The 15629-nt window shown below is 45.2% G+C and overlaps 1 protein-coding gene across 9 annotated transcripts in view; it reads left to right on the top strand.

Moving 5' to 3' along the window:
* FARP1 (FERM, ARH/RhoGEF and pleckstrin domain protein 1) overlaps nucleotides 1–15629 on the top strand; it is a 1178254-nt gene that overhangs the window by 668780 nt on the left and 493845 nt on the right. For all 9 annotated transcript variants that reach the window (XM_069640745.1, XM_069640749.1, XM_069640747.1 and 6 more), the window contains exon 7: nucleotides 4701–4815. In XM_069640745.1, coding sequence (XP_069496846.1) covers nucleotides 4701–4815 — 115 coding nt within the window. The remainder of the gene's footprint in view (nucleotides 1–4700; nucleotides 4816–15629) is intronic.

The following is a 15629-nucleotide window of genomic DNA, read 5'->3' as shown; positions in this document are numbered from 1 at the left end:
CTGGTGACCCCCGTCACCTGCTCTCCTCAAGAACATCCCAACAACAATTTGTACAGGCAGCATTGCACGGTCCAACCATAACCAGTCCTGCTCCTCTGGAATCTTCCTGAAAGCCTTCAAAACTTCTTGCATCAAACTGCTCCTCAAAAAAACCTTTGCTCTATTCACTGCTCCCCCTGAACACCTGCTTCATTGCCAGACTCCTGGACCGCATTGTATATAAACAAGCTCTGCCTCTGCACAAAATACAACAACCTTCTTGGCTCAGCCCAATCAGACTTCATACCCCTCAGCTTAACTGAATCCTCTTTTTTTTTTGGTTTGGGATGACTTTGAGGAAGGATGTGCTGCGCTCATTCTGCTCGACCTGCCTGCCGCCTTCAATACCGTTGACCACACCATACTCAGACAGGTTACACTCCTTAGGAATCAAAGACTCTGTAACATGCATCTCCTCCGCCTCGTAAATTATGCCCCCCCTTTCCTCCCTCTCTTGCCCTGTGCCGAAAGAGGTCTCGCAGGGAGCCTTCCCGTCTCCTCTCCTCTTCAATATCTACCTTAGCCCACTCCCTGCACTTATCCAGTCTCATAACCTCATCTGCTACAACTACTCGAACGACACCCAGATCATCCTCATGATCGGCAGCCACTGCCTGCCCTGACCTCTCCTCCTGCCTTTCTAATATCAACCACTTGATGACAACCAACCACCTCCTCCTCAACCCTGGCAAAACGGAAATCCTAGTATGCGCAAATCTGCTCTCCTTCTCCAACCTATCCCCTGCCCAAACTTCCTAGGACCCACCTCTGCAACATATTATTTGGTAGAAAACCTTGGATGCATGCTGGACTCAAATCTATCCCTCTCCCAGCACACCAACTCTGTGTCCAGAACCTGATTCTTCCACCTACGCTTCCTCAGACAAATTGTCCCATACTTCACCTACCCACACCGAATCTCTTCTATCCTTGCCATCATCTTCTTACGCATAGACTATGCAAACTCCCTTTACCTAGGTACCCCGGCATACCAGCGCAGGAAACTCCAAAGAATCCAAAATGCTGCTGCCAGTCTCCTCCATGGCCTCTCTCCTAGAGAACATATTAGCCCTGCACTTAGTTCTACAGTGGCCCCCTATCGGCCAACTGACTACCTTTAAAGCATGTGCATCACTCAGCATACCCTCCACAACATCGGACCCAAATTCCTCCAGGATAAACTCACCCGCTATCAACACACCAGGAACCTCAAATCTGGTTCCGCTCTTCGCATCACCCCGCATTACAACTCAACCAGATTGAGAGGTTCCTCTTTGTCCATTGAAGCCCCTTCCATCTGGTACTCTTTTCCTCTCCTCCGCTTTCAGAAAGGCCCTCAAAACTTGGAAATTCCCTACAGCAACCTGAAACCCTCTACCCCACCGCCATTTCCGATCCCACAGCCTCATTTGCATACAACAGCCACACTCGCATCTAGACACCAACAAGTCACGTGTACAACAGATGCCAGCTGTTGCCGCACCGTCCGCTTTACACACATCAAAACTCCGACAAGCCTCTTATTCATAAACCCACACATGGATGCCGGCTGTTGTCCTGGCGGCCCACACCTACTTGTGCAACCCGCAGACCACACACTTCAGCCCTCCGGGCCGCCTTTGCTCTGACTGGTGCACTCATGCTACTGTGTACAGCTCTTGACAGCCTGATGGGGGCCGGTAATTTACCAAAGAAGAGTATTAGGATGGCTGATTGGGTCATGAGATGTGCACTGTTCCTGCCTTGCACTCTGCATCGGCTGCACACCTGGAAGACCCATGCTGGTGGCCCCCCTCCATCACCAGACATGGGCCCTTAGTGCAGGCCTTGGTGCTGGGAACCTGCTCGCTTGTGGCTCCCTGGGGCCACCCTATTGTAGGGCAGCGGCCAATCAGGAGCTAGTTGTTGTCGTTCCAAGGTAACAAGCCGTGGCACTCCGGTGCTTACAGGATGTGGCCGCTATTTTCAGATGGCTTGGGCTGCAGTATAAAGAAATGCGGAGAGCCAAAAGTAGTATCCCAGTTGGGCTTCAGCATTGAAAATAGTTGAGAAGGAAGGTACGCCCACACAGCGATGGAGCTAGGCGATGGACCACCAACAAATTAAGGATAGACTTTGAGGATAGACTGTCTATAGTGCCTAAAATGCTTGTCGTCTTCACACAAACGACCAGATCACCCTGCGAGATCAAAGAAAAGCTCCATCTGAGTTTAAGGTATCTATAAATGCACCACTTCAATGGACATCTGCCACAGGCATCGCTATCCAATCACACACTTTAGAATTCATCTACTACGACAAAGACAGCTGGACATGTAACTAACTGCTTCGCCTTTACACCAGACTTGCCTCAACACCTCTGCCATTAGAATACAGTGACAACCTACTACAACTTTTGGTCTAACTGGGCACACAGTCTCTTGCACTAGTGCACTGTCATGACCTCCCTCAGCACCCATCTATGTGCCTGACCTCTTGGGTTGGTTATTGGAGCGTGGTCAGCACGCCCAAGTCCTAATCTTGGCCAAATGCACTCAAGCCTTTTCTGAGAATTTTCCATAATTGGACTTCGGTCCCACAAAGTGCTTTAAGGCCATACAAATGGGAAAAGGTGCTATGTAAAGTATAACTACAATACAATGATCCCACAATGCAGGAAAGAACCGAAGACGTGGATGTCCAAAGAATTCCTCATGGGGTGTAGTGATCATGGAGCGCTCAACATCGGCATATTGCCTTGTTCCCCACTGTATCAACTCAATCAACATGTATACGCTCGAATAGACTCTGCTGCTTCCAGGCTGGGTTCCCGCTATATAAAACAAGCATTGGCAATGCCAACAGTTGGGACTTTTGTGTAGGCATGGGACAGGCACTTGCATAATACTTATTCACAGGCCCAAACTGTTGACTTTACTAGTGTATATTTTTAATAGGACCTCAGCAAAGGGCATGCACAGTGCTTTTAAATGGAAGGCAAACCTGGTTAAGACATTTTTATTACACCAGTAGCATTTTTACTGCTCCAATTAAGTCATGAACTCCCAGAAGACTGCTTTGAAGAAAAATAAAACTGGCAGGCCCTTCCAAAGCAAAGTTGGATGGTAAAGCTTGATTAAAGCGAGCTCAGAGTTCCCACAAGGAGGTGTTTTGGGCGGGGAGTGGCAGGAACTGGGTGGAAATCGCCATAGTGATTAGTATAGCCATGGGTGACCAAATAATCAAATGCCTACAAGCTTTGTGTCCCTCCTCGTATGCCATTTCGCCACATCTGCACTCTAATGTAATATTTTAGGCTCATGGGTGACGCTTTAGTGCAAACTAAAAAGATGCGAGGTTCCACCCCCTACACCTGGATTGCCTGGACAGTGCTCTCCATGAATCGCAGCAGCACACTACATTTAAATGGGCTTTTTAGCTCCCATAAATATAGAACCTGTCAAGTTGAACTCTGGGCTTCTAATCAGGGATCTGTGCTAGATCATCATTCACTATCTTTAAACTGTGATACTCTTATTTAAAAGTTCCTCATCACTCTTGTCCCCTCGCTAAGACATAAAGGGCACTTCTATAGCCAGTGCCTCTTCAACATAGCAGAACGTTTTCAACGTGTCATGTTCTCGTTTTTCCCCTCTTGTGATACAGGGCACCACAGTATTGCCAGTGGCAGAAGTGTACCGAACAAAGTAGTGGAACTGTGGTCTCGGCAGGGGAGAGGGTAGGCGGAAGCCTAGTGCAACATGTGACCAGGTGTAGTAGCCAGAGCATTGCAATAGTCTAAGTGACTAGTAACTAAGGCTCCCACTACAACTTTACACTTGCACAGGGACATGCCTGGACAAATCGTCTGTATAGAATGGTCGTAAAAAGTAGAGTAATTGTAAACAGATAAAAGTAGTGGAACACCGCTCCCGATCACTTGGATCACTCCATATTGCTGAAAAATAAGTGGTTTCACTAACCCTGTCTGGTGTGCATTTTATTTCATGCTGGTTGTTGTTATATTTCTTATTAGATTCCCACTCATTTAAGGCGCGAGTTCTGTTGACGCAGCCACAACATGCATTGATACTAGGGCGCAGATGATCAACGTTTTCTGGGTTTTGGCCTGTTTATTGTATCTGTAATAAAGCCGGGCTTTGAGCGTATGACTTGGGGGTTGGAATCCTCATTGCTCCTCTACCCATTATCTCTGCTATAACTGTGTTTAAGCGTAATAACACCATAGACCTAAAATGATTTGTACTCACCGGAACCTTTTGCAGACGATGATGGCTTGAGAGCCAGCTGTTTTGAAGCATTAGCAGTTGTAAGGAATACCAAGAGTAGACTGTCCCCTTCCCACGTCAGAGGCCAATGTATTACAGTCCCACTTAAACAGCTGGATCCCTACGTGGAGAGAGGGAGTGCAGGCTACTGCTGCGAGATGTGTTTCTTTACCACAATCACCAGAAATAATTCTAGTGTGTGACGCATTAAACCGAGAACATAAATGCAGTAGAATGCAATACATATTGTATAGGATTGAAAAATCTAATGTTTAAACACGTTTTGCAGCAAATCGAGTTTTAATAATTTAAGCTACTCCTGCAGTTAAATGGACAGAAATGCGAAAACTATGTTGGTGACTCCTTGTTCTAATGTATTTTTTATTGTTGCAGCGGAGATTGGAGATTTTGATGAAGCTGTTGACCGAGAACACCTGGCAAAGAACAAATACATCCCTCAACATGAAGCGCTGGAGGACAAGATCATGGAATTTCATCGCAATCATGTGTGAGTGTCTTGATTACTACATTTATCCTCCTCCCCTTCGCTGTCCTAGCTTTTCCTCCTGGTTTCTCCATGCACCGATTTTATTGAAGGCACCCTTGCACATTCATCATGTCACAATACTGGATTCTTTCCCTATTGTCCTGAAACAAAGCAGAGTGTTGCTTAAGAAGTACTTGCACTTAAATTGGTTGACTGTGAGAAACCAAACGGCGTGGTCTGTCCTTTTGGGAACATGCAGATGAATGGATTGCCAAAAATCAGCCATGGCTGGCAGAGGAGCAGAATTAATCTGATGATCAGAAGTCTTGCGACAACCATTTCTTAAGGGATCAACACAATACTCTAGGTCAGATTGATACTTTATGGCGGCATTGCAGGGTGCATTATAATCCTATGTATCAAAACAGCTAGAAAAACCAGCAATAGAATGTTTACTCAGTTTCCAATGTTGGAGGAAAATCTAGCTAAACAGGTGGCAGTCTAGATTACATGTATGTATGGCACACCTATGTGGATATTTTAGCTGATGTATTTAGGCACTACTAGCACCTGCTTGTGGTGACTTTTCAATAATGGACCGTGGTGATACACCGCCACTCCTTGGGTATAGCCACAAAAGCACAGCCGGCCCCTCAACCACAATTGGGGCTGTGAGGCCTGCTGTGCAGCACCTGAATTCCTGGCTCCTTCTTAGCTTGGTGTCTCATACCTGGAGAAGTGCTAGCTGTGTCTGCGAAGAGACGTAAGCAGAGTGCGTATTGCCTGCCCAGCAACATTCACAAGTGTAGCATGTGGCCATGTTGCGTGTTGCAGATGAAGGCATTGCGACACTGTCCTTTTACTGATGGCACTTTCACAGAGTACATCCATGCGAGAATGACTGGTAGAGAGGGAGGATGGACACTTATCCTTGCTCTTTGCTTCTTGCATGCCCGCTCTGTACACAGGGAGCAGGGAAAACCTCTGGTAAGTGGAAACGTGTGTTTGTGTGTATGTGTGTGTGTGTACACACAACCTGGAATGATCTGAAAGAAAGTTATTCTCGAGGTAATATGGATTGTTTGGCACAGGGTAAATGATGGGCTTTGTAAAAGGGCCCGGGACATCTGGGTACAATACGATAGTCCTGATGAAAGTTTAGGCACGGTCTGAAAGGGGGTATAGACCCTTTTCTGTAGCTATTGAGAAATGTCATGGACTGTTTGGTTGCAATGCGAGGGGGAGGGGGCATGTCTGTAATCACATGTTTGACGGCTGTTGGGCATCAGGCAACTCTGGGGGCAAGGTGAAAGACTGCATTTTCAGGAGGCAATTTGATGGCAGGTGATCTTCAGGGGAATGTGGAATGGCCACTTGGCAATTTGAAAGCATGGGGCAGCTATTACCATGGGTCATCGGGGGTTGGGTGTTGACATGGGGCAACATTTGGGTTGGCATAGTGAAAGTGGCCTGGGCATTTTCTGGGGCAGTGTTATAGCTAGCATGACACTGTGTCTAGCTGGGCAAACAATGGTATGCACTGTTGAACGTCGTATGCTTTGTGATTGCTTTACATGACCCCTGTTTGATTTTTGTGATTGCCTGGGGCAGATTTATTCTGACTTTGCAAAGTGGAAATTGGCATGGCAAAGCTGATGCGCGTTGGCTCGCACATTGCATTAAACTCCAGCATAATTGAGTACAGTGGTGTTTTTGTGCCTCACTCCTGGCAAGATGGCACTCAGATTTGTGTAGGGAGTACCTGGCAGGGGGATTGGAATTGTATTTTATGTTATGAAAATTCTGGCTATACGTTATTACTGTGTACTCGAAAGAGACTGTGCATTAAATATCTTGATAGAATATCGAAAAGTGGTGAAATTTCTACCAGCATGTTCATTATTTTTGCTGCTTTCCCCAGTGTGGTAGTGGTACAATGTTTTAGCCGTTCTCTTAGAGAAACGACGTATATAAACATACTCTGCACTCCCTGTTTTGCTTGTGCACAGAGTTTTCTAATGGACACATGCTTGATTTGCTGTGGCAAAATTATCCATTCTGGGTGTGCTGGCATATGTATTGGAATAACTTGTGTTCTTTGCGGAATGGCCTGTAATCATACGACTTTAATTTCTTTAGAAAATTGTGCCAACTATTCCATTTCTAGGTGTAGGGTTGGTTTGCAAGTTTTGCTTGCACCGACCCGGGGGAACATTTGAACGACTCACCATTTGGTAAATTCCCCATCCACCACTAGTACACTCATTGGCATATTGAGAGCCAGGCAGCCACTGAGATTCCTGAGAGATGAGTCCTCTGTTCACGGGTATAGGTCTTTAAAGTTTCAATCACTCTCTCTCAGAGCACGGGTCATTGAACATACTGACCGTCCATGAGGATGGACATAACGTTTGGAGGTTGTCCTCGGAAGCACCAGAGCATACATAGGCTGACGGAATGAAGCAAAATATTGTTTGAGATAAGCGTGAATAATGTTAACCCGTACGGGAAATGTTTTGGTATTCTACAAACAATATCATTTTCAGGAGTAAATAATTTGACTGTTTCTTGTACTGTTTGATAAAATTCTCTCCAGATCAGCAGAAACATGACTGTTATCACCTTTCCTTTGCAACATTTAAACTCTTTATCCTAGCGTATGCAGAGAGCTTCTTTTCCGAGAAGCAGTTGTGAGTTTTGAGGAGCTTGGACCAAACAATGACTCATGAAGAAGAAAAAACGAATCATGATTCCGTGTTGTGTTGGAACCTTTTGAATGTTGCCTGACTGTGAATAAGACTGCCTTCCAATGTTAAGAAAAAAAAAGCTTCTATGCACTGAGATTTGATTAGCATTACATTAAACCCGCATATTCCACCTGAACATTTTTGATTGGGTAAAATGACTGACTTTTGCATGATTTAAACTGTATATACTCTGAACCATCACTGAATTTGCAAAAACGTTTCGTTTCAAAACAAAAATAAGACTTTGTTTCACATGTAAAATGAAAAGGTGATACCGGTGGTTCATGAAGTCCTGTATCAGGGCTTCAAATTGAGGTCCTTTCCCACGCTGAGGTCCTTGACTTTGAACATGGAAGGCAAACGTATGCAATTAGGTTGCCAAATGAAGAAACTCAGCCACTTTTACTGTAAATTCTCACTGGCTCCATTGAAAAAGTTCTATATTGGCAAGGTAATCCCTTTCCTTATTTATAGTTTGGATGCAAATCGATTAATAAAAGCGATGCTGGGAAAGGATGGAAGGGAAACTATGGAAACAAGTACTTGTCCTGCCTCAGAGTCTACCGATAGCCTGTTTGAGATACAAACTGGGTTTAGTCATTGCGATCCTGTATGTATTGGAGGTTTATATCACTATGTAGGATATTAATTCCTAAGCAGAACTCTTTATATGAAGAATTAAGAATAATGTTACTAGACCCCAAACCAGTTCTTAAATGAATTAAAAACGTATGTATTAAACATTCTGCAGGAGTGCAAACACACTGAAAATGACCTGGTATACAATCCTTTGAATGTGAAAGAAGCCTTAAAGAGGATCGATTGGATATGGACTATATCTGAAATGTGTGGTTCAACACTATATCAGTCATCGTCATCTTACGATAAACCCACAGGCTATTTACAAGTGTATTTAAGGCATTTTCCAAACCTATGCCGAAGAGCTGAATTCCTGAGGTTCTGCCTCTTATTGCCTACAAGAGGGAGCCTGTATGTTAGGCATAAAGTTGAGAACGTAGATAATTTATGTCGATTGTGCGGGATATCTGGAATTCAGACCCTAAGATATGTCATGAGTGATTGTCAGGGTACCTTGGAGTTGAGAGTTGAGAAATTATTTATATTTGTGCATAATGATTGGGGGCAGTCATCCGCCTTCTGGGAGAGAATGGTATCTGGGCATGAAACTTTGTTGTCAATGGAATTTTGGAAGTATTGAAAGAGTTAAATGTTACTTTATACATTTTAATTGGTATCTTGAAAGAATTGTAATGATTGCATCCTATGTTAATCGTATGACGACATTTTAGTATTGTTTGTCTGTAATGTGAAAAGTCGTAAGCATGCATAACATAGTAAATACAAAATAAAAAAGTGGATTCCAGAGAGCAAAAGAAACTCTGGGCAGCGGCAGTACTCCTTTCTTTGAGCATTGTTGCTTAGTCAGAGGGAAGACCGTACTGCACTCTGCCTAGACAGTTCATTAAAAGTTCTTCCTGTACATGGGTTGGAAGGAGCCCAAAATAGTAATCGATCATAAAATGCAAAAAGATTTCATACAGCTTTCTATTTTGAATGAAAAATGCACACTTTTATGTTCCTCATACGCATGTGTGACCTAAACTTGCGATCTGCAACACCCACACCCCTTCTGCCCCCCTAATCTAAGCTTCACCAGATGACTGCTCACCCGAAATAAATTTTAATTTTCAGCTTTACACAATTCTCAGGTCCCCACCCAACATCTTTGCACAGCCCTCACGTCCAGCCAAAATGGCTATTATGTCTTAAGGACAACTACTTGACGGTAATGCCCAAACTATACCCTAACATGGTATCTAAACAAAGAACAAACTACACTAAACCATCGGCCAAAACGAGCAAATCTACAAAGTAAACTTGCGATACACAACACTGTGCCCAAATAGCATAGTGCAAAATTCTCCTTGTGTGGACAAATGTTGGGCAGGGAATACATGTTTCACTTCGTTTGGCTAACTTTGATCGCCGCCTAGACGTTTTGCTGACTTTTTGGTGCCCTGATTTATTTCAGTGAGACCTCCCCAAAGCTTCGCAGGAGAGGTCAACTTCTTTTCATGTGTAGTCCCTTTGGAACCCTTAAGACTGCAAGGCCAGGGGTACTATCAAAGTGCCATCATGTCCCATTCAAATGATCGTCATTGTATCTTTTTGTGTATTTCCATGCCAACAGCAACTGAGCCTTGCATTGCTGTTTTCAAAATGTCATCCCAGGACCATAACCTTCTGTCCATTAGAAGTACACTGGTGGTGACCAAATATAGAATCTGCTAATGGAATTAAGTTGCTGGGAACATTGGAAGCTGTGGTTTCAAAATAATCTTAGCTAGTGATTCAAGAAACCCAACACAAGAGTATGAGGAGGTTGCCTCTAATTATTCCTTTCTTAATCTAAGATCAATTTGAAACCATAACCTGCAAGTCCACTTCTTTAAGATCTCTAATGGACTCTTGATACTAAATCTCATCACTGCCTTCCTATAAAGGGGATCTGCTTGACATACTACATGGGCACAAATCTGATAAGCGGGCAAGTGAATACTCTGTTAGTGCTATATGTAAAACTGAATGTACATCTTTAAAAAATAACTGTGCCTCACACTAAACCCAAAAATGTTTTTCACTACACTTTCTGAACATTTGCCTTTGGTGATACTCCCATCATAGAAAGTGAGGAAGTTAAAGCAGAAGCTACGAAGGCCCCAGTTATTATTTTTAAATCCTTAAAACTCTGGCTAGGGTGACTTTGGTTGGTTCTCATCTTCTCTCCAATAAATACTCGTCAGTTTTGATCACATTGGTTTACTAAATAGCCTGTTGAGTGCTTTCATTTTGGTTTAAATTCTTTAGGAACGCTAGTCGCTTGGAATCTCAAATAAATTGGAAAGTCAGGAGCAATTTGCTGGGGTGGGTCAGAATAAAGGAGTATCAACAAGACTTCTTTAATCGGAGCAGAAGAAACATATGCACATAAACCCTCTTGAATTCCCAAGTTGAGTGTTCAAGATTTATTTAATGGGCATTTATTAGGTGCTTACACAACAAATACATTGCGTTTCAAAGCTCAAGTAAGAAATGCAGGTAAGAAAAATATGCTGTAATCGAAAGCGAAGACTATGATGTCAAAACAGAAAATTTGAGAACGGGCAAATATTTAGGGTTGTGCAGAGAAATTCCTGATGAACAAATCAATTCACCAGTCAGGATGGGGAAGTAAGTTTAAGCAACAGCTGAACATTCCAGGATAGGTAAAACAATTCAGAATGGAAACAGCAATTTATTGTAGGAAAGATATTTCTGAATGGATGAGACCTTTCAGAGTGACTACTAACAACTGAAGTGTGTGTTAGATTGCTAAATGTGAGGGTGTAAAAGATTGAGTTTTTTTGTATTAAATAAAATGTGGGTATTTTGATTTTTGAAGGGGAGGTCTGCATCAGACGGATTATTCCTGACAGCTGCTGGAAATTCCAGACCTTAACGTGGTGGTGGGCGCACTGTCCCACAAGCCTTTCGAGCCCATGCCGTCATCGGTCATCAGGCTGGTTACTAAAAAGACTGCTCTACTGCGCGCAGGATCAGTGAGATACAAGCGCTAGTGGCTTCAGAGCACTATACCACATTTCACTGGGATAAGGTGGTGCTAAGGACACACCCTTAATTTCTCCCAAAGATCATATTGTCTTTTCACCTCAGCGAGGAGGTAGTTCTACCGACTTTCTTTGCAGATCCAAAGGACGAGGCACAGAAGGTGTTGCACTGTCTCGATGTCAGGCGTGCTTTAAGATTTTTCCTGAACAGGATGAAAAGCTTCCGTAAATCGGATGCCTTGTTCATCACTTTTGGCTGGTCAAAACTAGGCTGTCGGGCATCGACGGCTTGCATAGCTAGGTGGATGGTGATGGCCATCAAGGAGGCGTATGAGGGGCAGCATAGATCCTTGCCAGCAAACCTACACGCCCATGGCTGTGGCCTTCCAAAGTCCGTTTCCATGGCAGACGATAAGCATGGCGGCTACTCTGGCTTCCCCATCAGCCTTTTGCAAACACTACTTGGATGCCAGCGCCAGATCGGATGCAGCATTTGACCAGGCAGTTTGGAAGAACTTGTTTTCTTAGCGGGGAAACTCTCCACCCAGGGCTGCTTTCAGTTGTAATTGCCCATACAGTATGGAGGAAAGGGGACGGGCCGTCGGAGTAATTATGTGACTAACATACTCTTAATCCATAGTCCGCTTTCCTCCATATGTACCGCCATCCTCCGCCTTAATAAACCTGTCATTCGGCAATTGTAATACAAAAACGCGTTAAAGGGGACTGAGGAGTGGTGCCGGTGGGCAGTGTCAGGGGAGCACATGCTCCCAGGGCCACTCCCTGTGCGCACCTACATTTAAAGAGGAAGACCATTTTTTCTGGTGGAAAAAGGATTTTCCCCCGTCCCTAGTGTGGGACGCCCATACAGAATGGCAGAAAGGGGACTATTGACTAGGAGTATGTTGGTCACTATGGTAAGTAATATTTCATTTCTGGCTGAAACTGAGAATCCCACGCTTCAACTTAATAGATGAGACAAATCTATACATGTGGACAATAGGGAAGGGTTGTGCTCTTCTGCGCATTCCTTACGGGAATAGGTCCATCAACCGTACAGACCTTTAGCATAGCATCCCTTTCACTCGGCAGTTCAGCGATCAATCAGCTTGGTCCTCAGGTTATCGTACCATTACTGCACCAATTTTACTGCGCCTGCCATAAAGGTCAACTTTTTATTTTCAGCCCCCTTTTCACTGTACTATATATGTAGGTCGATGGGTATAGTAAATTAGTAAATCATGGTAGGGTAGGAGGAGGTTGCGAGGGGGGGGTCTAACCCGCCTTCATAGGCAGTGAAAGGGGGATAAAAAAAAGATGACATTTTCGGCAGGCGCAGTCAAATCGGTGCAGTAGTCGCATAGATCTGGTCCTCAGTACCAGAAACCATGGAAATGTGGTTGTTTAAATGGATGACCCGTACATCAACCGGATCTCTGGGGAAAAATGCGCATTACTAAGGTGGTGTTCCTGTTGGATAAGAAATAATTATTCAAATTATTTATCTAACTTGTGAGAGAAACCAAAGGGTATTCTCCCATGTAGACCCTAAGAATCTTCTATTCAGGTGGCCAGCAAATGGCTGTCGCTATTGAATCCCAAACCTGGGTGTGGACGAGTGGGGGAGGATCACCTAGGTGAAACACAGTATTCCAACGGGACGGTAGGTGAAGAAATTCCAGAAGTCTTTATGGGTTATGCAGCTCCCAATGTCCCAAACCCAAGAGAGGGACAAACATGTCATCCCAGAACAAACCCCAGAAAAGTGGAAAGTAAAATAAGACGGATGTAACTTCCATCCCAACACTTCTGTCTTCCCCTAGTTCTGATCATGGGAAGTGTTATACAGACCAGTGCTCTCATGTCCGGTGTTTAATATAGTGAGTATTCTGACACCAAGAAAATTACTTTTGGGATACAAAACCAGGGCCAGGGGATTTCCCTCTCACCTTTGCCAATCACCTTGTAATACAACCTATAAATACCAACTCCCATCTTGTTTCATCTCCCTCTCCCCATTTCCAGCAAGTACTGGGACGAGGAAGAGGCAACCGAGAGTAATGAGGATTACCCATGAGAAACATCTTGAGAAACAGAGGAAAGATGGTCACCAAACTACCATTAGGTTGTCCCATAAGTAGTCGTGCAGGATCAGGCCTTTAACGCTGACCACTCACACCTGGCTCTGTTTGATTCTCTTTTCAGGACAGGGAGGCCACCAATTACTGTCCCCCATCTACGCTGTTCAACCCATCTAATTACCCGATCTACGACACTGTCTACAACCCCTTATTACATATAGGCATTTACTACTGTCTGAAAATCTAGGTGTTGCATTTACTCTGCCCCATTTTAGGTGTCTCACATCTAGGTGTTGCATTTACTAATGCGTCCCCTGTGTAGGTGTCTCAAATCTAGACTTTGTCAAACTCACTACTGTGCCCCCATTTTAGCAAGTTCTCTTCCTATATCCAGGTGTCCAGAATCTAGTGTGTTGCTGCATTTACTACTGTGCCCCCATTTAGGGTATCTTCTCATGTAGCTGTTACATTCACTACTGTCCACCATTTTAGCCATTTCCCCATCTGTCCAGGTCTCTAAAAGCCAGTTGTTCCATTTGCTACTGTGCCCCCCATTTTGGACACACTCTCCCTCTGTCCAGGTTTCTCCCAAATCTAGGTGTAGTTGCATTTACTGCTGTGTCCCCATGTTAGGTCTCTCAAATCTAGGTGTTGCATTTACTACTTTCCCCCATTTCAGTTGTTTCAAATCTAGGTGGTGTTGCATTTACTGTAGTGCCTCCATTTTAGCCGTTTCTCCCTAGATGCCCTCTCCCCATCGGTCTCAAATCTAGATGTTGTCACACTCACTACTGTTGCCCCCTTTTGGCAGGTTGCTCACAGTATACAGGTGCCCAGAGTCTGGGTATTATTGCATCTGCTAATGTAACCCCATTTTAGGTGTCTCAATTCTAAGTGCTGTTAAATCTACTACCGTGCTGCCATTTTGGGCGTTTTTCTCCCTCTGCCCAGGTATCTAAAAATCTAGGTGTTGTCACATTTGTTACTGTGCCCCCATTTGGGTGTTTCAAATCTAGACGTTGCTGCTTTCATTACTGCATCTCCATTTTAGGTGCCTCAAGTCTGGGTCCTGTTGCATCTGCCTCTGTCCTCCCTACCTAGGTGTGCAAAATCTAGGTGTTGCTGCTCTCCCTATTGTGCCCTCACTTTAGGCGCTTCCTCACTCTATTCAGGTATCTCAAATCTAGCTATCTAGCTGTTACTGCTTTTACTGAACTTGGGTGACTCGCACCACCAAAATACCCCTGACCACAACGCTCCCTACCTGCAGTGACCCACCCAGGTCCGAAGACTCCCACCTGCCGCAATGATCCCCCACACGACCACGACTGCCAACTCAAAGCTGACAAAAACGGAGAACCAAGACCACCTCTCCATCCCCCTCAACTCGGACTCAGCAACTGCGCAGTAACTCAGAACAGCAATCCCACACACAGCCCTTTCACTCTTACTTCCCAAAGCAGCACAATGGCAAGCAAATAAGTACAGCGCCTGACGCACCACTGCCAATCTAGAACTTTCATTCTCAAACTCCAACCACACTGCCACTCTTCTCTACACCCGGCTCAAAAGCATCCTACACTCTGACAGCCTACATCCTTCACACGCTCACCACACTGCCCGCTTCCCTCAGACCAGAGGAGCCATCTGGTCCACCACATACCATCCCTGCACTACCGAGCCCCCGCTCACCTGCACTCATGCGCCGCCCTCAAACACATCCACCTACTCGTGCACCAAGAATGACGGTCATCCTCACTCCTCCACACACCGCGCTACCTCCAACTCCCAAGCCAGAGGAGCACTCTGGCGCTGGAAACACAACCTCCAAGCCAACACAGCAACATCTGCACCTCCCCCCTTAAACTCCACGCCCAACTCCTCCGCCCTCTCGGATCCGCTGCCTTCATCCCTGCCACATCAGCCAGAACCCCACATCCAACTCCAAAGCCAGTGGAGCACGCTGGTGCTCCATACACAACCCCCCTGCCACCACCATTTCATCTACTCCTTCCCACAGAACTTCACGCCCCAGATCATCCCCACTGCCCACATCTCTCGACACCTTAGCGAGAACCCTGCAGCCCTCCCTTTGAACCACGCCAATTACTCATTCAGGGAGAGGCCCATGTCCCTCCGCTAACCCAGTTATCCTGCTGAAACAACCACCCTCCCGCTCAGACCTGCCTCGCCATTTCCCAACTTTCAACCAATACCCTGTGTCCCCTCAGCAGGCCCAACCCGCTTACACCTCTTTCCCCCCCCTTCAATCAAACCCTGTTTCCTCTCCGCCAGCTCTGCCCACCCTCCACACACCTCCAGCATCCACACACCCTCCATTTCAAGACAAACCCCTTCCCTTAACTCGGCATTGCATG

The sequence above is a fragment of the Ambystoma mexicanum genome, chromosome 7q (assembly GCF_040938575.1).
Source record: "Ambystoma mexicanum isolate Mex_15411 chromosome 7q, UKY_AmexF1_1, whole genome shotgun sequence".
NCBI classification, from domain to species: Eukaryota; Metazoa; Chordata; class Amphibia; order Caudata; family Ambystomatidae; genus Ambystoma; species Ambystoma mexicanum.
Note: the sequence above shows the minus strand (reverse complement) of the source record. Positions and strands in the feature narration are given on the sequence as shown.